Genomic DNA, 21,946 nt, shown 5'->3' with positions numbered 1-21,946 from the left:
AGCTTAGCTTCACTAATGCATCGTTTGGAGACAGATGAGTGAAATAATACGCGTATTTTCACTCTGAGAAGCTTGTCCTGTTCTCGCATTGACTCGCCACGATGGGAGCACATGATATAAACGGAAACACGCTGACAATTCTTCTTCTTCCACTGTTTTATCGTGGTTGATACGGCGTCCCGCAAAAATATGTAGCGCCACTGTCAACAGGGAGTACACTGAAGCTAGCAAAGTAACGGACAAATACACCATATTGTAACGGTAACGGCGTTATTTCTTTAAAAAATATTGCGTAACAGTACTAGTTACTGTCAAAAGTAATGTTGGGGCGGTAACGCGTTACAAGTAACGTGTTACCGCCCCAACTTTAAAACACTACTCACATGTTTAAAAAAAAAAGAAAAGAAACAACTTTAAAAAGATCCTCCACTGTTTTTACAAATGTGACACAAAACCTTTAAAATGTTTGTATTAATAGATCTATGTCTAACAAAACACATTATTTTGCATCATATTTGTTTTATTAACTTATAAAAATACCGTTATAGAGCCTGGTGAAACATTCAGGATCATTTAGCAGATTTTTCAGTCAAAATTAGAACTTGTGCTGCTTTGGGTTGATCTAAAAATCAGTAAAAGTTTAAAAAAAAACCTCTTTTGTTTTCTGAAATTTGATAAACAAAATCTGAGCCAAAAAACTTTGTGACCAGTTCCATCTCTGCTGTTTCATAGACGACATGTCATCAATGATGTCATTTCAACATGGCGGTGCACATGCTCTCAAACAATAAAGTAGTCTCATTTTTAAAAGTTAATAAAACAAATATGGTGCAAAATAATGCTTTTTGTTAGACATAGATCTATTAATAAGGACATTTTAAAGGTTTTATGCCACATTTGTAAAAACTGTGGAGGATCTGTTTAAATGACTGAGCATTAGCTGTTTTATCATATTTACTGTATCATATCGTAGGCCGTGTGCCATGGTGATCCCTGACTTTGAGCTCATCTGTGAGATCATGCTGGTGGCCGAGGGATTCATTGATGCACGTCTTCTTGCACGCAAGTTCATCAGCCTCTACACACTGTGTAAGGAGTTACTGTCCAAACAGGTACACACATCACTTAGAGGCTCACACTCAGATTAAACACACAATACTCAATATGTTCAATAATAGTGCAGCAGATTAGTTCAAACAAATCATTCACTTTGGTATAAAAGCATGATATTTGGCACAGATATTCTCTAAGGGACATTGTTTTGGAAAAGGCGTTGGCTACTCAAAAATTCAATATGGTAGCCATTTTATAATAATATTATATAACCAAAAAATGCTCGGATCAGGTCAAACCCCCCCCCCCCACCTGGTAGAGTAAGGACTGCGCCTGCTAGAGGCGAAACACTCAATCAGGCAAACGAGGTGTCAGCGGAAAGATCTGGCTCAATCTGAGCATTTTGTGGTTATATAATAACCATTGAATAACAATGGCGATCATTTTATAAAATGGCTGCCATATTGAATTTTTGAGTGGTCAACACCTTTTTTCCAAAATAATGTCCCTTAGAGAATATCTGTGCCAAATGTCATGCTTTTATACCAAAGTGAATGATTTTCTTAAATTATGTATTTAATCTGCTGAACTATAACAGGGTTGGTCATTTAAACCAATGGTTCTCAAACTTGTTTTGGCTCCTCCTTTCTTTTGTTTCTAAATCCAAGTCCCCTCTTTATGTCCGACTACAACGTTTAGCTTAGAAAACTATTTAAAACATCTATAGCTAATAACGATAGAATGAATGAAAGCTAATACACATTTTAAAGAATCTCGTTTTGTAAATAAGTGAAACAAACAGTATTTAATGCTTTTTTGGATCGTGACCCTATGTTGATATCTAGAAGTTTTGGTGACCCCAAAGGCATTTTTTGTCTAGAATTAGTTTTTGATCATATTTGAGTTTTTTTTATTGCATTTTATATTTTAACTACATTTATATGTGGTGTTTATAAAAAAATAAGAATGATTATTACAAAATTTTTAAAATCTAGTAAATGGTTTCTGAAATTTCAGTCGACCTCATTTCAACTCCAGACGACCCCAAGGTTGAAAAACACTGATTTAATGGGTGAATAGGTTTTTCCCTTAGTTTTTATCATTTCATGTCATCTCACTCCTGGGGTGGGACCAACACCGACACTTTTTTCTTAATGTTTCACTTTCTCAAGTACCCCATGTAGTGCCATCGCGTACCCCTAGGTGTATACGTACCCCCATTTGAGAAACATTGATTTAAACTTTAGCCTTGAACCACCAGTTAATGCACTATTTAATGCAAAGTGATGTTGATTTAAGTAGAGAATGTGGAGTTGTAATGATTGTTTCTCTGATAGGATCACTATGACTGGGGTTTACGAGCTATCAAGTCTGTGCTGGTTGTAGCTGGATCTCTGAAGAGACAGGAGCGCACCACGCCCGAGGAGCAGGTGACCTGTGCTTCTCAGCTTTGTGCTGTTGTATGGGAACAAATTAATGTCATAAAGGTTGGGTGCACAAATAAAAGCTAGCACGCTATATGGTATTTATAAAAACAAGAGCACAGAGAGCGCAAACTTCTGCCAAATATATTTGCCTGATATGGTCAGTTATGTGGATCAGTGATCGTGGTCATGGTGCTATGATCATTCACACTTTTCTATCCATATTCATAACAATAAAGTAGGTCCAAATCTATGGACACCCCATCGTGATGAAATGTGCAAAAATCTAGATCCAAACCAGAGGAAAGTCTGTTTCATTCAGATCAGTCAATATGAACCAACGATGAGAGAGAAAGGGATTTAATAATACTAGAAAACTATCCATATTCACTATATTATTGATCCCCTACCAAATGTAATGGAATCTTCCATGGTGTAAAACAGGGGTGTTATCATTTTAGTTCAGGGGCCAAATACGGAGCAGTTTGATCTTTAGTGGGCCACAGATTTATGCAGGAAATTAGTAGTTTCAAAATTATTGTGCCTTAGTTTGCACTTATACGTATAAATAAAATACAAAATATGTAAAAAAAAAAAAAGATAATATCTAACAATAAGTGACAGATATTAGTCCCAACAGGATCTTCACTTTACATTGTGACTAATTTCTATTTAATTAAGAGAAATATTATGGAATCATTTGTGGAAAATTTAAGGATTTTCGAAGAATTTTGAGTTTTTCAACAGTTTAACATTAAAAATGTCAACAATCATGCCCCAGGAAAACTGTGAGTCCCTGTAAATATTATTTAGTTTCATTTACACAATGATTGATGTTTTCTCTGTCATTTATACTTTTTACAAATGTAAAAATCAAAGTGCGTTTGTCTCAGAGTTGCATAAAAAGGGTTGGTGTTCTTCTCCTCAGGTGCTGATGAGGGCTCTGAGAGACTTTAACCTGCCTAAGATCGTGACCAGTGACGTACCCATATTCCTGGGGCTGATCAGTGACCTGTTCCCTCAGCTCGATGTGCCCAGGAAACGAGACCCTGAACTAGAGAGCGCTGTACGCCAGTCAGTCAGTGAGCTGCATCTGCAGCCTGAGGAAAACTTCATCCTGAAGGTTTGTAGTTTGTAGTTGTTTTAATCTTCAGATCATTTTTTAAAATGTATATGGCTTAACTCCATCTATATTTATAGAATTTATTACAAGATGTCAGGCTTCAAATTGAGTACATTTTTTAAATTTTCCTCGGTATTCATAATCTATCTATCTGTCTATCTATCTATCTATATATCTATAGTATATATCTCTTTATCTATAGGATCTATCTATAATATATCTATTTATCTATAGTATCAATCACATGAACAAAGGCAATAAAGTAACTTTTTATTTACCTCTAAAAGTCAATTGCGTGTGTGCGTGTGTGTGTGTGTGTGTGTGTGTGTGTGTGTGTGTGTGTGTGTGTGTGTGTGTGCGTGTGCGTGTGCGTGTGCGTGTGCGTGCGTGTGTAGGTGACCCAGTTGGAGGAGCTGCTGGCAGTCAGACACTCTGTGTTTGTTGTTGGTGGACCTGGAACTGGGAAGAGTCAGGTGATCTGTTTAAACACATATAAATCTATGTAGTTAATGCATCATTAGCATGCTGTAACATGATGCTGACCATGACCATGCAGGTACAGGTTCAGGACAAAGATACACACACAGTTTTAGGTTTGCTGACGTTATATTGTCCAGTTTGAACAATATGTAGTACATAGTAATATAGTACATAGTAGTATAGTACATAGTAATATAGTACATAGTAGTATAGTACATAGTAATATAGTACATAGTAGTATAGTACATAGTAATATAGTACATAGTAGTATAGTACATAGTAGTATAGTACATAGTAATATAGTACATAGTAATATAGTACATAGTAGTATAGTACATAGTAATATAGTACATAGTAGTATAGTACATACTACAGATGCATTTATAATTTTTTTCCCAGATCCTAAAGACTCTCCACAGAACATACGCCAACATGAAGATGAAGCCTGTGTGGAATGATATCAACCCTAAAGCTGTTACCACTGATGAGTTGTTTGGATATCTTCATCCTGCTACCAGAGAGTGGAAAGATGGTACATTCTCACCTTTACTTTGGTTCCACTTCATTCTACACTTTCTTCATCTAATGTTCTGAGGCAATGCTTCTCAATCTTTTTTGTCCCATGTACCCCCTTTGCATTTTTGTCAGGTCATGTGTACCCCTCTTCACTTCATAATTACATATGCTTTTTTTATATGTGGAACATTGGACTCTCATAAACCACTAAATGTGTCTCAAACATTGGTTTCCTAAGGCTTAATCTATAAATTCAAAACAATGTGTGCAAAGTGTGAATTATTTCAAAAGAATATATCATTGCAACTTATATGTGATTACTTTAATCACAAATAAAAAGGGTCTCCTTTGTAGAATGTTGCTAATTATAGTTTCCTATTGCCAGAAGTGTGATAAAATGACCTCTACAGCAAAAAATTATCCTGTCTGAATAAATTACAAGAAAATATAGTCATTTATTGAGCAATATTACTGGTAGTTTGTGGTGAATTTGATCCCCAAAAAAAAGCCTAAAAAGGAACTAGGAACATTTTTTAATCATTTGTTAAATCTGTCCGAGCTCATGTATCCCTAGGGGTACACCTACCCCAATTTGGGAACCACTGTTCTAATACACTTCCTGTTTAGATATTTTTTTTAAATGAACATCTTGTTGTTGCCGTTTAGTTAAATTGATTTAAAATTAGCACCAAATCAGCTTTTTTTCCAGATATTAGCAGTTATTTGGATCGTGATCCTGATTATTCACATTTGAAAAGCTTGGAAGAAATTTCAGTAACATTTTACTTGAAGTTTTATACATAAAAACTGACATTACGCTGTCATAATTAATTAATAATACCTGTCATTAGCGTTGTCTGTGGTTCTTAATCTACCCCTGTTTCTTTTTGTGGAATCATGTACCCTTCTAATGTCCGACGACCACATTTTGCTCAGAATTCTGTGAAAAAACATCTATAGATCATAATAATGGAATGAATGAATTTAAAGTAAATAGGTGGAATAAAACAGTATTTAGTGCCTCCTGAACACATTTATTTCTATAGTTTTTATCAGTTATGATCATCTCCCTCCTGGTGTGGGACCAACACTGATCTTTGTATTTTCAGTTCATGTTTTCTAATCAAGATCATTTACATCATCATGTTGTGTATTCTGTTGTTGTTTTTATTATTGAGCATATATTTCTCTTATTTTGAGTGTTTTTGTTGTCGTTTTTTTGTGTTGTTTTTGGTATTATTTAAATGATTCTATCTCAGTGTGTTTCTTATGTTGTTTTGCATGTTTCTCTGTTATTTTGTATATTTTGTAGTGATGTTTTTTTTCTTTCTCTCATTTAATGTCTGTTGTTGTTTTGTGCATTTGCTGGTAATAGTAATTATTTGTATCTCTTAGTGCGTGTTTTTGGTGTCATTTTGTGTATTCTGTTGCTGTTTGTTTGTTCTTTTTATTATTCTGTATATTTTGTGTGTTTTTGTTGTCGTTTTGTGAGTTACTGGTAATATTCAGTCAACATAGCTCCAAAGGTGTCATAATTTAGCCGACGACACTTAATGACAGCTTTTATGACACCCTTATTCATGCTGACAGTCTAATGTCAGCCTTATTTATAAACGTTCAAGTAAAGTGTTACCAAAATGTCTGTTGCCATTAATAACTATACAGTAGGTCCAAAAGTATGGACACCCCCATTTTTTCCAGAAAAATACTCAATCTAGTTCTAATCTGGAGTCATTTTGGACCCAACCCGATATAACAGAGTCAAATCTAATAAAGATCGTCATCTACAAGTCGAGATATGAGTTTTTGAAATTATGCGATTATTGACAGATAGGGATTTATAATTTTTTTAAAGTGATTCATAACCAGTATATTGATCTGGATCCCCTCCAAAATTGAACACAGTCGTCCATGGCGTAAAGTGTGGTCTATCTTTGATTAAAATGTTGTTGAAATCTATGAAGTACTTCTGATGGAACCCTGTTTACAAACAAACGCTGGTAAAAAAAATATGACCTTAATTATGACCTTAAAGTAAAAAATATCTTATGATGTGGTGAAAAGTCCGTTTTTAATTGTTCTTCAGGACTATTTTCTTCCACCATGAGAGAACTGACCTCTGTGAGTCATGATGGACCCAAGTGGATTGTCCTGGATGGAGACATTGATCCCATGTGGATTGAGTCACTCAACACCGTCATGGACGACAACAAGGTCAACACGTTTACTGCTTAAACCCTCTTTGAGCTTAGGTACCAAAACAGTGCCCTTCATAAAAATGTCATATAAAAATATTTTTTACCACTTTTTCACATCAAATCTTTTCAACAACTCTAGACCTAAACATGGATATAACATTTTCATTATATTTCTGTATTTTTTATATTTTTATGCCCTTTCTGTCATAAAAACACCTTTTTTTTCAATGAGAAAAACACAAAATATGCATTTTTTTTTTCAAAAACAAGGTGCAAAATATAATATTTGATATGAAGTTATTACAGACTTGAGTAGGCCAATATTTGATAGGAACATTAATTTGAGTCATTATTACTTTTAGAGCTATGAGCATTGATTGAAAAAACCTACATTGTTTGAGCTTAAAGGTGCAGTCTGCAACTCTTACAAAAGTAACTTTTTGTCATATTTACTAAAGCTGTGACTGTGTAAGGACAGCTTTACATCAAACTAGTAGTTTGTGTGAAAAAAACAGACTCATTGAGTCTCCGCCCCCCTGCCCTGCTGCTCCTGCAGCCTTTGGCAGATTGCCAGAATGCACCGCGACAGAGCAAAAAGAACCAATCAGAGCCAGGATAGTGTTTGATCCCACCTAAAATGTGTTTTCCCTGTATTTTAAAGGTAGAAGCTTAGATTTGTTAGGTGTTTTTGGGAAAGCAACATTTACATGTCAGGATAACAGTATAACCATAATATGTGGTTATAATAGGAGTCATTGAGACCAAATAGGTCCTGAACTCAAAGAGTGTGGGTACATTTTATATCTTCTGTTCTATACATCTGGCAATAAACGCGATCATGGATTTTTGAACATGACAGTAAAAGAAAACTTCTGTCCAAAGTTCATACAAAGATACACATTTGGTTCCCAAAGGGGTCCTGAATGTTAAACATGATTTTTCTTTGGGTTTTTAACCAATCAAGCCTCGGGAGAATTCACCAAATGTGTTTACCACCATCCAGGTTCTGACACTCGCCAGCAATGAGAGGATCAGCTTATCGTCCTCCATGCGTCTCCTCTTTGAGATCTCTAATCTGAAAGCTGCTACTCCAGCTACCGTCTCCAGAGCAGGGATCCTTTACGTCAACCCACAGGATCTCGGCTGGAGCTCGTAATCCCTACTATTATTAAACATCTCCACAAAGACAAACCAACATATACCGTCTTTAACTTTCTGTTTTTTTTTTTGTTTCTCAGCTATGTGACGAGTTGGATTGACACCCGTCAGGCCCAATCAGAGCGAGCCAACCTCACCATTCTGTTTGATAAATATGTTCCATCCTGTCTGGAGCAGGTTCGCTGCAACCTGAAAACCATCACCCCCGTTCCAGAAAACAGCATGGTGCAGGTGTGTCAATCATCTCTTATACCTGATAACAGGGTTGGGCTCAATTACCATTACGTCCACAACTCGATTACGATTACAGTGAAATTCAAATTACACTTCATATTTTTCCCCTGAAAGTCAAATACACTCATGTTAGCATTAACCTAGCATTAACTATAGCCTAGCAATAACGTCACCCTAGCATTAGCCTAGCGTTAGCATTAACCTAGTGTGATCATTAGCTTAGCGAAAGCATTAGCATAACGTTAGCATTCACCTAGCGTTAGTAATATCCTAGTGTTAGCATTCACCTCGCGTTAGTATTAGCCTAGCAATAGCATTAGCATTAACCATGCCGCCTGCATCCTCACTAATTACAATTACAATATGTCATTGTAATTAATGATCAATTACGTAATTAAAATGAGAGAGTCCGACCCTGTCTGCTAATGTGATCCATGGTTCTCTGTGTTTAAACAGACCCTCTGCTCGTTGCTGGACTGCCTGTTGACGGAGGAAAACACTCCCGCTGACTCTCCCAGAGAACTTTATGAGATCTACTTTGTGTTCGCCTGCGTTTGGGCTTTTGGAGGAGCTTTATTTCAGGACCATGTGTGAACCACACCACACCAAAAACAGCTGAAATCATTCATAGAACACACGTTGATCTTGTTTTTTTACCTGTTGCAGCTGAACGACTACCGCGCTGAATTCAGTCGCTGGTGGTCCAAAGAAATGAGAGCTGTGAAGTTTCCATCACAAGGAACCGTGTTTGATTATTTCATCGACTCTGAAACTAAGAAGTTCACTCCGTGGAGCGAGAAGATGCTGCCGTTTGAGCTGGAGCCTGATGTTCCATTACAAGTGAGTCTTTTTACTGACATTAGTGCCTAGGTTCCCAAAGTGGGGTACGGGTACCCCCAGGGGTACGCAAATGATCATGGAGGTACGTGAATAAAAATTAAAAACACTGACAATATTGGAAACTAGAATATAAATAGAGCAGTTAATGTAATGCTAGCTTAATGCTAATGTTACGTTAATGCTATTGTTAGGCTAATGTTAATGCTGGGTTAAAGCTAATGTTAGGTGAGTGATAATGCTAGGTTATTGCTATTGTTAAGCTAATGCTAGGTTAATGCTATTGCTAGGCTAATGTTAATGATGATGTTAGGTTAATGCTATTGCTAAGCTAATGATAAAGCTAATACAATGTTTTTATTAATGCTAGGTTAATGCTAATGGTAGGTAATGCTATTTCTATGCTAATGATAATTAATCTGCCGCTAGGTTACTGCTATTGCTTGACTAATGATAATGCTAGTTTAATGCTAATGCTAGGTTAATGCTATTGTTAGGCTAATGATAATCCTAGGTTAAAGCTAATGTTAGGTGAATGTTAATGGTAGGTTATTGCTAAGCTAATACTAGGGTAATGCTATTGCTAGACTAATGATAATGATAGGTCAATATTTATGCTACAGTAGGTTAACGCTATGCTAATGATGATGCTAGGTTAATGCTAATGCTAGCTAAGACAGTGTGATGCGGGCCAGCATCTACATCCTCACTTGTATTTACTTCAGGGAATCCAAATATTCTAATTAATATTAATATTATTATTATTATATTAAATTTCACATCTTTTGTACTCAAGTTTGGATTTTTGCATTTAAATAAATTTCACATAGAATATCTTAGATGTAAAACATGAAGTCAAAGATATTATTAACTCCAGGATCTCATACTTCATATTACATATTATCTGTAATTCAATGATTTATCACATTCCATAAATTATCCTATGCATTGTTTTATTTTATTATTTATATTATTCTGTTTTGTAATGTATTTTACTGTTTTTATTATTCTGTTGGATTTTTTTGGGTGGCCTCAAAGACACTTGAATTACTATTATTATAATTCCTAAAATGTATGAACTTTATAAAAAAACTATTTGTAATGTAATTTGAGGAGAGAGAGAGAGTTCTGGCAAACAATTTGTAAAGGTTTCAAAATTACAAAAATGGTCAAATTACAAGTCCTCATACATTTTTTTTAATTGGGAGGGACTGAGATATCTGGAACAAAATGTTATGATGATTTACATAATAATTCATGTTTTTGTTGTTATTTTTTGAAAACACGTACAAAAACACAAACACAATCCTCCCTCGGGCCAAAAGGAATGCTTTGTCGGGCCAGATTCAGCCCGCGAGCCTTGAGTTTGACACCCCTACCTTCTATTGTAATGAGTGGAATATTTTCCAATAAAACAAAATAAACAGTGTGTACTGAAAGCTTCCGCTGCTGTAGCCGCTGCTGTAGCCGCTGCTGTAGATGCTGCTGTAGATGCTGCTGTAGATGCTGCTGTAGCCGCTGCTGTAGATGCTGCTGTAGCCGCTGCTGTAGATGCTGCTGTAGCCGCTGCTGTAGCCGCTGCTGTAGCCGCTGCTGTAGATGCTGCTGTAGATGCTGCTTTAGCCGCTGCTTTAGCCGCTGCTGTAGATGCTGCTGTATCTGTGCGTTGATGTGGATCTTTTTTCTTTCAGACGGTGCTCGTTCACACCCCAGAAAGCATCTGTCTGACGTACTTCATGGACCTGCTGCTCCAGAGAGGAAAACCCATCATGTTGGTGGGAAACGCAGGAGTGGGAAAAACCATTCTGGTGTCTGACAAAATAGCCAAACTGAAAGAGGACTTCATGGTGGCCAAAGTTCCCTTTAACTACTACACCACGTCAGCCATGCTGCAGCGTAAGAACCACCACAGTTACTCCTCACCAAAATGATACATTTCTATATATTTTATGTGTTTTAAAGATACTAGATATTACCATTTTCATCAGATAAACACAGTGTAGGCCTCACGGATCAATAAATCAAACATAATTTGCTCGAAAAAAGGTGTAAAAGGTTGAATTCGCTACTAGAAAGTTTGTTTTGATCTCTTCTGTAAACATTCTGTTTTTTTGACATTTTAGAAAAAGTTTTGCACATTGCATTGTGGGACGTGGAGTCCCTAGACCAGTGGTTCCCAAACTTTTTGTGCCCATGGTACACCAAAGGACAAGTAAAAATCTGAAGGCACACCTATTGTGCAAATGATCCTTTATAACACGTGTTATCACTCATATCATGTACAATATCTGTAAATGTGCAGAATTATTTGCAAAAGCCAAATAAAATGTAAGACAACTATATTACTTTTAGAATATATATTAAAAAAAGGTATAGAGTTTGCCTATGCATTATGAAATTAGTGCATACAAAGTAGTACATTAAAAAATTAATTATTTTTGTGTAGTTGTATATTGCAATAATTAGGGCCCTACAAAATCCGTCTTATTTTTTTTTCCAAATTTTGTGTTTTCCACATTAATTTTTTTTAAATTCCATTTTTATTATTATTATTTTTTTTTTTAGAAATAATCATTTTTTTCATAAAATATTCATGTTTGACTTCTGTGAGAAAACAAAATAAATATCAATAAATAAAAAACCCATATTTAAACAAAAACGTATGTGAAAAATAAAGTTTTTAATTATTTATATGTCATATAAATATGTATGAGAGCAGCAATAATGTCGCACACATGCAAATTCCACTCAGGGATCAATGGTTTACTGATTACAGGTTTATTGATTAAGTTTTGATTAACGTTCAGTGTTTGCAAACACCAGAAATGTGTTGGGAAATTCTCTTTAACAGAGTTTTTTTTTGGGGCAAACTTATGAAGTAAAAACACTTCAGTGCATCCGTGTCAAACTAATGGCCCGGGGGCCAAATCCAGTCCTTTGGCTCATCCAATTCAGGCCGCAGGACAAAGTAAAAATGACAGAGAAAACAAATTATTTTGTAAATTAAACTCAACAATATTTTTTCTGGTGCTTATATTGCATGAATTTAGTCATTTTTAATGTTAAACTGTTAAGAAAGCAAAACATTCTTACAAAATTCTTAAATTTTCCTAAAATTACGACATAGCATTTTCCCTAATTAAATAGAAATTGGTCACAAAATCTAGGAAACTTAAAGTGTAGCTCCTGTTTTACATATACATTTGATGTATATGTAGAAGTGCAAACTAGGGCACAATAATGTTGAAATGACTAATTTTCCAGCATAAAAGCTGTGGCCCTAGAGATCAAACTGCTCTGTATTTGGCCCCTGAACTAAAATGAGTTTAACATCCCTGGTCTACGGGACTCCACATCCCACAATTCAATGTGCAGACATTTAACTGGTCTCTTTGCTGTGGACCTCAGGTGTCCTGGAGAAACCTCTGGAGAAGAAAGCTGGTCGTAAATTTGCTCCGCCCGTCGCTAAGAGGTTGATCTACTTCATCGATGACCTGAACATGCCTGAGGTGGACGTTTATGGGACGGTTCAGCCGCACACGCTCATACGACAACACCTGGACTACAGTCACTGGTCCGTCATCCCTGTTTGACCGTCAATCATTCTAAAGCACACATAGGCAATTGGTGGCCCGGGGGCCACCAATTTTGTGCGGCCTTGAAAATAAATGTACAAAATGACAGAAAAATACACAAAAAAAGAGCTAGAATACATAAAAAAAATACAAAGAATTAAAACATTACAGGAAAATGCAGTACAAGACAGAGAAAATATTCCGGAAAAACACACAAAACTACTACAAAAATGAACAAAACGACAACAGTAATACACAATATTACTCCAAAAAATGCACAAAATGATAGAAAATCACAACAAAAGTACTCCTCAAACCCACAGCACTAACAAACAAGCAAAAATGACTCCACAAAATGACAACTCAAATACACTATATTACTCCATAAAAAAGGAAAAATACACAAAAACACTACAGAAATGCACAAAATGCTTCACAACGAGCAAGACAACAACAAACATACACAGAATAACAGAAAAACACACAATTACTATAAAACTCTTTGTTCTTTCCTGTATTAAAGCTCAGATCGCTCATTATTCTAATGCTGACATGAATGTTGATCATGTGACCCTCTGATCAAACACACACTATTTTTACACGTTGCCTACTTCTGTTCTAAAGTCTATGTATGGTGGTTATATAACTGTTATTTTTAGGTATGACAGACAACGTTTGGTGCTAAAGGAGATCTATAACTGTCAGTATATCACCTGTATGAACCCAACAGCTGGAAGCTTCTCCATCAACCCCAGACTGCAGGTACAGTAGATCTGTTTCATTTAGGATGATTCTATTCTGTAATATTTCTGTAATAACAATAATCCTCTGTATTGCAGAGACACTTCTCTGTGTTTTCTGTTCATTTTCCCAGCGCTGAAGCCTTATCCACCATCTTCTCCAGCATCTTATCAGCTCACTTCCTACAGGGAGGGTTCAGCTACGGAGTGTCCCGTTCAGTCGGGGTTCTCATACAGGTTCACATTAGACATTTTATATTCTATTGTTGAAAGTTAGATTTTTGTCTTTCTTATATTTTATTAATTATCGTCCACTCCAGGCAGCAATTTGTCTGCATCAGAAAATCAGCCAGAACTTTCTCCCGACAGCCATTCGTTTCCACTACATCTTCAACTTACGAGATCTCTCCAATATTGTTCAAGTGAGTCATTAAACATGTATTCATCCTAATGTCATTAAAATCATTCAGTGAAATGGTTGCAAACCTTCACTGTATGATAAATACTGTACAATAAAAACAGCCCCTTTTGTTCAAAATATGTCCACACATTTCTAATATTATGTTCCACTGAAATCTGAATTTTATTGTGAACAAAAAAATGTACACATTTGAAAAAATATGAAATGATAATGTATGGTGTTTCTATTAAATTATTACTTTAAATCCTAGTTTTCGCCAATTGATTCCAAAGCCACATTATCAACATTAATGTCAGCATTTAGAATAATGACCCATCTGAGCATTAATACAGGGAAGAACAAAGGGTTTGTGTGTTTTCTCTATCATTTTAATGTATTTACTGTATGTTGTTGTTTAGTGTACTTTTCAGTTTGTATATTTGTTGTTCTGCATGCTTTTGTTGTCGTTTTGTGTAGTTATGTGCATTTTGGAAGTCATTTTGGGTATTTTTTGTTGTCATTCTATGCATTTCATTAATCATTTTGTATATTTTTTTGTGTGTATTTTTGTTTTGTGTGTTTTTGTTGTTGTTTCGGAGCCATTTTGTTTACTTCTGTGTGTTTGTTCTGTGTTTTGTTGTTATTTTATTTATTTATTTGGTCATTTTGTTTATTTTCACCATCATTATTATTTATTTTTGTTGTTTTGTGTGTTTTCGTTGTCATTTGTGCACTTTGTGTTCCATGTCTGTTCTATGCTATATTCATCTAGTTTAATAATAATATTAAGATGACCTGAAAGTATTATATATGGTGTTATCCCGTGCGTGTAGGGCATCCTGTTTGCTCTGCCAGAGAGTATCCGCTACCCCATGGATCTGGTTCATCTGTGGCTCCACGAGAGCTCCAGAGTTTACTCAGACAAACTGATGGAGGAAAAGGACGTGGAGCTGTTTAATAAAATCCTGTTGGATACGGGCAAGAGATATTTTGAGGTAAGATGATAAAATATTGTCACATTTAGGCCAATTTGGAACAACATTAATGGAAATCACATGACGTGCATGTGATTGAAAATCCTGACTTTCCTGGTTGTTTTGTATCTTCTGTAAGTGCGTATGCTGATATATAAAACAATGTACACTTTTTATTAAACCTACATGGAAAAGAGGGTGATTTAAACCTCAAAGTAAGAAATATAATATGTATTCTCTGTTTTTCCATGCCATGTTTATTTATTTTTAATTTATTTTATTCTCTCTGAATTTAATTTTAAGCAAGTAGACTCGTGAAAACCACAGGCATCTATTTACTTTATTATTTTATCTGTCAAATTGTGTTTGAAAATAAAGAATTATTGAAGCTACTTTACAGTTTTTTAAAACCGGCCCCATTATATTCATTAACCAAATACTGTATTTATTCTAGTTTTTCCAATTTTTAATGAATTTGTTTGTTGACTTTTTTTTTTTTTCCTCTGCAGGGAATCGATGAGTCGCTCTTTATTCACCAGCCTTTGGTTTATTGTCACTTTGCTCAGGGAGTTGGAGAGCCTCGTTATCACCAGGTGTGTACGACACCTTTTAAACACACATCAGCTAAATAAAACACTGTTATATTATATAGTAGTGCTGGGCGACATGGTCGTTTTATTGACTAACTGTTCTGTTGTGTGTACCTCTGTGTTTGATCTCTCATGAGCTGAATAAGGACATAAGGATAGGATGTATTTTTCTATATTCTGTATGCGTATTACTATACCACATTTACCTTTCCTATGTGCTGGACACCCCCCTCACTATATTATCCATATCTCAAAAAGTATTAATTTGATCAAACTAAAAATGTACAGTGTGAATATTGAATAATCACGGAAAAAAAGTGCGGGGGCCGATGGTGAAATGCAGAGGTGGTAAAAGTGCTCGTCTTCAGTACTTTAAGTAAAAGTAAAAGTATTGAAGTTGTTCCCTTACTTGAGTAAAAATGAAAAAAGTAAATGCTACTAAATGCTCATGAGTTAAACAAATGTCCCTTTGATAATAAGACAAAAATAAATATTGTTCATGTAGAAAACTGGTACATGGTAATAAATTAAATCTGTTACCTTTGAACACCTGGAGAATTTATCACTCATTATAGAAAAGAAAAAGAAAAAAATTAGAGTTTTTAATTTAACATTTTTAATAACTTGAAAATAATAACCATAAACATAAGGGACCTGTCTAACAGAAAAAAGCTCAAACTACCAACATTGTGCGTCTTTTTACATTGTGGCGTCATCTTTGAAGGTATTAAAAGTAACGAGCTCATCTATAAAAATGTAAGGAGTTGAAAGTAAAAAGTTGCCAAAAAAACTGATACTTAAGTGAAGTACAGATAACAGAAAAAACTACGGTACTTAAGTGCAGTAACGAAGTGTTTGTACTTCATTACTGGAATGTTTCCTCCTTTGAAGGCGTCTGACTGGGAGAAGCTCCAAAAGACATTGGCCGACGCCCTGGAGCATTACAATGAGCTGCATGCCGTCATGGACCTGGTCCTGTTTGAAGAAGCTATCCAGCATATGTGAGACGTCTACAGACAGACACACAATAAGATACACGACAATGTTTTCTAGTGTTACATGTAAAAGTGTTACATGGCAACAGCGTTTTGGTGCTTGAAAAAGGAACTTTTTTTAAAACGAGCTCCAGAGTGGAAGTTTTTGAAAACGCTACCCCTCTCTGTGTAGACATGGAAACTACAGTTTCTGTCTCACGGGCATGCACACTGAGGCTGCAGAGCCTCATATGTTAGCTTTAGCTTTAGCTTTAATCAGACCTACAAAGTTAGACCCCACCCAGCCCGTAGTCGTCAGGATACGACCTGATCCAGAATGAAGCTGATCTCTCTTTAATCCTGAACCCATTGTTGCAGACACACTATTCACATCCGTGCGCAGCGCGCGCATGTAGACGAGTGTCATTAATGACTCAGCTTTATTTAATAGCTACTCATTCTGCATTGAACTGTAAACATGACAAACAGCTTCATGCTAAGCTACAGACGCTACGTAGCGTACGTTGCTTCTATATGTGACACACAGATACACAACGAGTCAAAAACCAGTCATTTATACATTTTATAAGAACATTTATTCATGTACCAGAGGACACTGATTGAAACACATCACTGCGTAGCGTCCATGTTAAAAAGATAGACATTAATTAATACCTCTCAGTAGGAAAGCAGCTCTGTGATTGGTCAGAATCTGGTGAGACATGAAATACGTCTCCAATGATCCAAGTGATGGTGAAATAAATCAACACTTTGATGGAGAAATTCAGATTAAATTCAAAGAGTGAAGCACACGAACACTCTTTACTAGTTTTTGCTAATTTGGTTCATTGATAAACCACACCTCCATCTAATGGCCTAGCATGTTTACTACATCGTTATTTACGCTTCCAGCGGTCCCATGGAAACAGATTGTTTTGAAAGCAGAATTTTTTGAAACAAAGACGGAAACCGAAGCAAAACGTTGTGGTGTAAACAGGGCATCAGATCAACGGATGCTAACTCATACAGATGTTTGTGTCGCAGCTGTCGTATCAGTCGTATCCTGGAGGCTCCGTACGGTAACGCCCTGCTGGTTGGTGTTGGAGGCAGTGGGAAGCAGAGTCTGTGTCGTCTGGCAGCGTTTCTTAGTATGCTGGAGGTTTTCCAAATCACGCTGCGTAAAGGCTACGGGATCAATGACCTGAAGGTGAATGACGTGAAACTCAGCTTTAACCCTCCTGTTATCCTTGGGGTCAATTTAACCCTAAGCTGTTTTAGCTTTTTTAGGTTTACTATGGAACAGCTCTTTCACAGTGAAAGTGACTTAAAGGAGATTGTGTTGAGGAGGACCTATTCTCATCTTCATTGTGTGAGAGTCATGAATGTGAACCCCAAATTAGAAAAGATTTAGATAAAGATCTTCCCATTGGGTAGAGGCCTCATAGAAGGCCCAGGACACGCTGGAGGGGCTGGTGTCGCCTTGGGGTCCCCCCAGAACGGCTGGAGGAGGTGTGCGTGGATCGGGAGGTCTGGGCATCTCTGCTGAGACTGCTGCCTCCGCGACCCGGCCCCGGATAAAGAAGAAGAAGAAGAAGATGGATGGATGGATGGATGGATGGATGGATGAAAGATTTTCACTAACACTGAAACTGAAGTCTTGTCCTGATGGTGGCGCTAGAGAACAGGTCAATGTTTCATTATGAAGGGATTATTTATGGCGTCAACAAATAAAACAAAAACTGAATTGTTTTCTAAAGGCTAATATCCCTGGGGTCAGATTGACCCTAAGGCTTAAAATGTGTTGGTGATATTTGAGCATAAGAGGGTTAAAACAAGGCTAATATTTTCATCTATTTTGCTTTGATTTAAAATCATTAAAATGTCTTTTATTGTTTTTGATTTGCTGCTTTTCTTTAACCCCGCCTACAGAGCGATATTGCAGCGTTGTATATAAAGGTTGGGGTGAAGAACATCGGCACGGTGTTCCTTCACACTGACGCACAGATTACAGACGAACGCTTCCTGGTGCTGATCAACGACATGTTGGCCTCAGGTCTGACTAAAAAACAACATTCTGGGTTTTAAAGCTTTAAAAATCATTTTTACCATAAAACTCAAATTATTTAATGGTGTCAAGCAGGGTTGGGGTCAAATGTAATTGTAATCACATAATTGATAATTACAATTATGGCATAATTATAATCATAAGTATATATACTATAGTATATAGTAAACAGTATAGACAATAGTATATAGTAGACAGTATATTGACTATAGTAGACAGTATATATACTATAGTATATAGTAGACAGTATATAGACTATAGTATATAGTAGACAGTATATATACTATAGTATATAGTAGACAGTATAGACTATAGTATATAGTAGACAGTATAGACTATAGTATATAGTAGACAGTATATAGACTATAGTCTATAGTAGACAGTGTATATACTATAGTATATAGTAGACAGTATAGACTATAGTCTATAGTAGACAGTATATACTATAGTCTATAGTAGACAGTATATAGACTATAGTATATAGTAGACAGTATATATACTATAGTATATAGTAGACAGTATAGACTATAGTATATAGTAGACAGTATATACTATAGTCTATAGTAGACAGTATATAGACTATAGTCTATAGTAGACAGTATATAGACTATAGTATATAGTAGACAGTATATATACTATAGTATATAGTAGACAGTATAGACTATAGTATATAGTAGACAGTATATAGACTATAGTCTATAGTAGACAGTATATAGACTATAGTATATAGTAGACAGTATAGACTATAGTAGACAGTATCTACACAGAGTTCGTAGTGTGTAGTATGAATTGTGACATTTCATACACAGCCCATGTTTTTATCTGATTAAAAAATAAAAATTGTCTCCTGCAGCTTTAAATTATAACAACTAAACTAAAACATTGTAAAATGTACTGTATTCATTTTAGGAATATAACAAATGTCTTATTATCATTAGTTTACTAATAATTGTTTTTTGCGTGCTCGACAGGGGACATTCCTGATCTGTTTAGTGATGAAGATGTAGATATGATAGTTACATCTGTCCGTATGGAGCTGAGGAGTTTAGGACTCATTGATTCCAGGGATAACTGCTGGAGCTTTTTCATCGAAAGAATACGACGACAACTCAAGGTGGAAAATTCTTCTTCTTTAACGTTTGCCATCCATTCATATAATAGTGATAGATACAAGACACAAGACGTTGTAGTTAAAACATGGACTGAAGGAGATCAGTGGAGCAGTGAGTCTGAAGCGATATCGGTTCATAGTCATATCCATATTTATACACACACACACACACACAACTGGAGCCTTTTTATTCATCTCCACTGTGTTTTCTGTCCACATTTACGATGATCTCTGCGTGTGTGTTTGCACCTCCTTCTCAGTCGTGGTATTTTCTGGGACTAAAACTATCACCGTAAACAGTTCCAGATTTCATGAATCACATTGCGTCCCCTGCATTAATTTATTTGCATTTCCTCCTCCCATATTTTTGCATATTCATTAATTCATATTTTTAGAAATAATAAATAAAAACAAAGAATGTATAAAAAAAAATATATATATATATATATATATTTTTTTTACATTAATTTAGAATGGGACATTTTCATTTTTCATATATTTTGTGCAATAGAAAATCTGGTGAATCTAAAAAAAAAAAACATAAATTAAACATTAAAAATGAATCCTACTACAAGCCTTAAAACTTATACCTTGAGTGGGAGAGTTGAACAAATATTTGATATTTAACAATTTAATTAAGTGATTCCTTAAGTCTGTAGAAGTTTGACCCATATGAACACATTTAATGATAAACTTGTGTTTGTGATGTTTTTGATCATATTTGTTCTGACTTTGGTTTATTAATGTAAATTATCAGCTGTTTTTGTTCCACAGGTCGTCTTGTGTTTTTCACCCGTTGGTTTCACTCTGCGTACGCGTGCCAGGAAGTTTCCCGCTCTGGTGAATTGCACCGCGATCGACTGGTTCCATCCTTGGCCTCAGCTCGCTCTGCAGTCCGTTAGCTCCTCCTTCATTAACAAGATCCCTGGACTGGACGTAAGTGCAAGATTTACTAATTTTCAACTTGATTTAACAATAATTAAACCTGTTACCAGAGTGGAGGTCAATTACATTTTTCAATTTCCATTACCGGCTTTTCAGTTATCCATGTTATATTACAACTCAATTATGGGTACGGTAATTAGCACTTTTTCCAATTGCAATAAAAATAAAAAAATATTTACTTTGAAAGTCAATTACAATTATGTTTTCAATTACTAAAAGTCAATTAATCACAATTACCGATCTTTTTAATGTAAAAAATACAACAAAACAGGATTTTTTGTAATTTATCACAACATACGATGAAGGTTGCAAAACTACATTATTTACAGTAAAATTAATTATTTAAAAAAAAAAAACTGGAAAATTATCGCAAATTAATCCCACAGAATTCTTGCAAAGTCAAGGAATTTTGACCAATTGCTTAACATTCAGGATTTTGTTTGAATTTGTGATTTTTTTTTTTCCTTCACAAAAAGATTATTTTAATTTGTTTTGGTGCAGCACACTTGAATTCAGACCAGGTCATATGTGTGGTCCTTTAACAGCCTGCTTTAATACATGTTGATCCTAATTTAACTTTAATGTTTGTGTTTGTGTGCAGCCTGATGTAAGAGCGTCCATCAGTGAGTTTATCTCTTATGCCCACACCAGTGTTAATGAGGTGAGAACATCATTCATTTTAGTGAGTCATCTTCTCTAAATGAGCTTTTTTTTATACATTCTAAAAACGCTTTCCTCTTTATCTTTACCCTTACAGGTGAGCGTCAGGTACCAGCAAAATGAAAAGCATTTTAACTACACCACTCCCAAGAGTTTCCTGGAGTTTATGAAGCTCTACGACAACTTACTGAGCAAGAAACGCACGGAGCTGACACAGAAAATGGAACGACTGGAGAATGGGCTTCAAAAACTGCTCAGTACAGCCTCACAGGTTTGATAACTTTAACCCTCCGATTATCCTTGGGGTCAATGTGACCCTATTCAATGTTTATCATCCAAAACATATTGACATATCATTTTTTTCTTCATATTTCCTGACTTTTCCTAATTTGGTGGTTATTTTTTCAATGTGCTGAACACATATTGCACACATCAGTGTTCCTCTGGGGTCAGTTTGACCCCAACCTGTTTTAGCTGTGTTCAACTTGATTTGAGAGGATTTGGATGAATTGATTTTGAAGATAAACTGAATCTAAAACTGAAAGTTTGACCTGATGGTGGCGCTGCAGTGAGAGGTCAAAAGTCATATCATCACCACAACCAATAGGGTTGATACTCTAGTGCACTGGTTCCCCAACTTTTCACAGTCCTGTACCCCTTCACACCTTTAACCTGAAGCCATGTACCCCTACTCCTGCACACTTAATAAACATAATGTCATATACAATGTAGAACCTCAGTGAAATTTGTCCCTGAATTTCACTTATCCTGTTTTAGGAATAATACGTAATAATAATAACAACTATTATATTTGTTTCCTGAAGAAAACGCAAGTGAGGATGCAGGTGCCTGCCCGCGTCGTCTTGCCTTAGCTTAGTATTAGCTAGCA

General features: G+C 35.7%; 1 protein-coding gene across 1 annotated transcript in view; it reads left to right on the top strand.

Moving 5' to 3' along the window:
• dnah9l (dynein, axonemal, heavy polypeptide 9 like) overlaps window positions 1-21,946 on the top strand; it is a 93,314-nt gene that overhangs the window by 40,690 nt on the left and 30,678 nt on the right. The window contains exons 37-60 of the mRNA XM_028472665.1: window positions 974-1,112; window positions 2,391-2,483; window positions 3,406-3,600; window positions 3,996-4,073; window positions 4,480-4,612; window positions 6,683-6,810; window positions 7,798-7,946; window positions 8,033-8,183; window positions 8,643-8,774; window positions 8,853-9,026; window positions 10,715-10,919; window positions 12,432-12,597; window positions 13,258-13,360; window positions 13,438-13,575; window positions 13,659-13,760; window positions 14,572-14,733; window positions 15,222-15,305; window positions 16,194-16,303; window positions 17,321-17,483; window positions 18,206-18,329; window positions 19,313-19,455; window positions 20,227-20,388; window positions 20,999-21,058; window positions 21,155-21,328. Of these exons, the coding sequence (XP_028328466.1) occupies window positions 974-1,112; window positions 2,391-2,483; window positions 3,406-3,600; window positions 3,996-4,073; window positions 4,480-4,612; window positions 6,683-6,810; window positions 7,798-7,946; window positions 8,033-8,183; window positions 8,643-8,774; window positions 8,853-9,026; window positions 10,715-10,919; window positions 12,432-12,597; window positions 13,258-13,360; window positions 13,438-13,575; window positions 13,659-13,760; window positions 14,572-14,733; window positions 15,222-15,305; window positions 16,194-16,303; window positions 17,321-17,483; window positions 18,206-18,329; window positions 19,313-19,455; window positions 20,227-20,388; window positions 20,999-21,058; window positions 21,155-21,328 (3,268 nt within the window). The remainder of the gene's footprint in view (window positions 1-973; window positions 1,113-2,390; window positions 2,484-3,405; window positions 3,601-3,995; window positions 4,074-4,479; window positions 4,613-6,682; window positions 6,811-7,797; window positions 7,947-8,032; window positions 8,184-8,642; window positions 8,775-8,852; window positions 9,027-10,714; window positions 10,920-12,431; window positions 12,598-13,257; window positions 13,361-13,437; window positions 13,576-13,658; window positions 13,761-14,571; window positions 14,734-15,221; window positions 15,306-16,193; window positions 16,304-17,320; window positions 17,484-18,205; window positions 18,330-19,312; window positions 19,456-20,226; window positions 20,389-20,998; window positions 21,059-21,154; window positions 21,329-21,946) is intronic.

This window comes from Gouania willdenowi, chromosome 17, assembly GCF_900634775.1.
Source record: "Gouania willdenowi chromosome 17, fGouWil2.1, whole genome shotgun sequence".
NCBI classification, from domain to species: domain Eukaryota; kingdom Metazoa; phylum Chordata; class Actinopteri; order Blenniiformes; family Gobiesocidae; genus Gouania; species Gouania willdenowi.
Note: the sequence above shows the minus strand (reverse complement) of the source record. Positions and strands in the feature narration are given on the sequence as shown.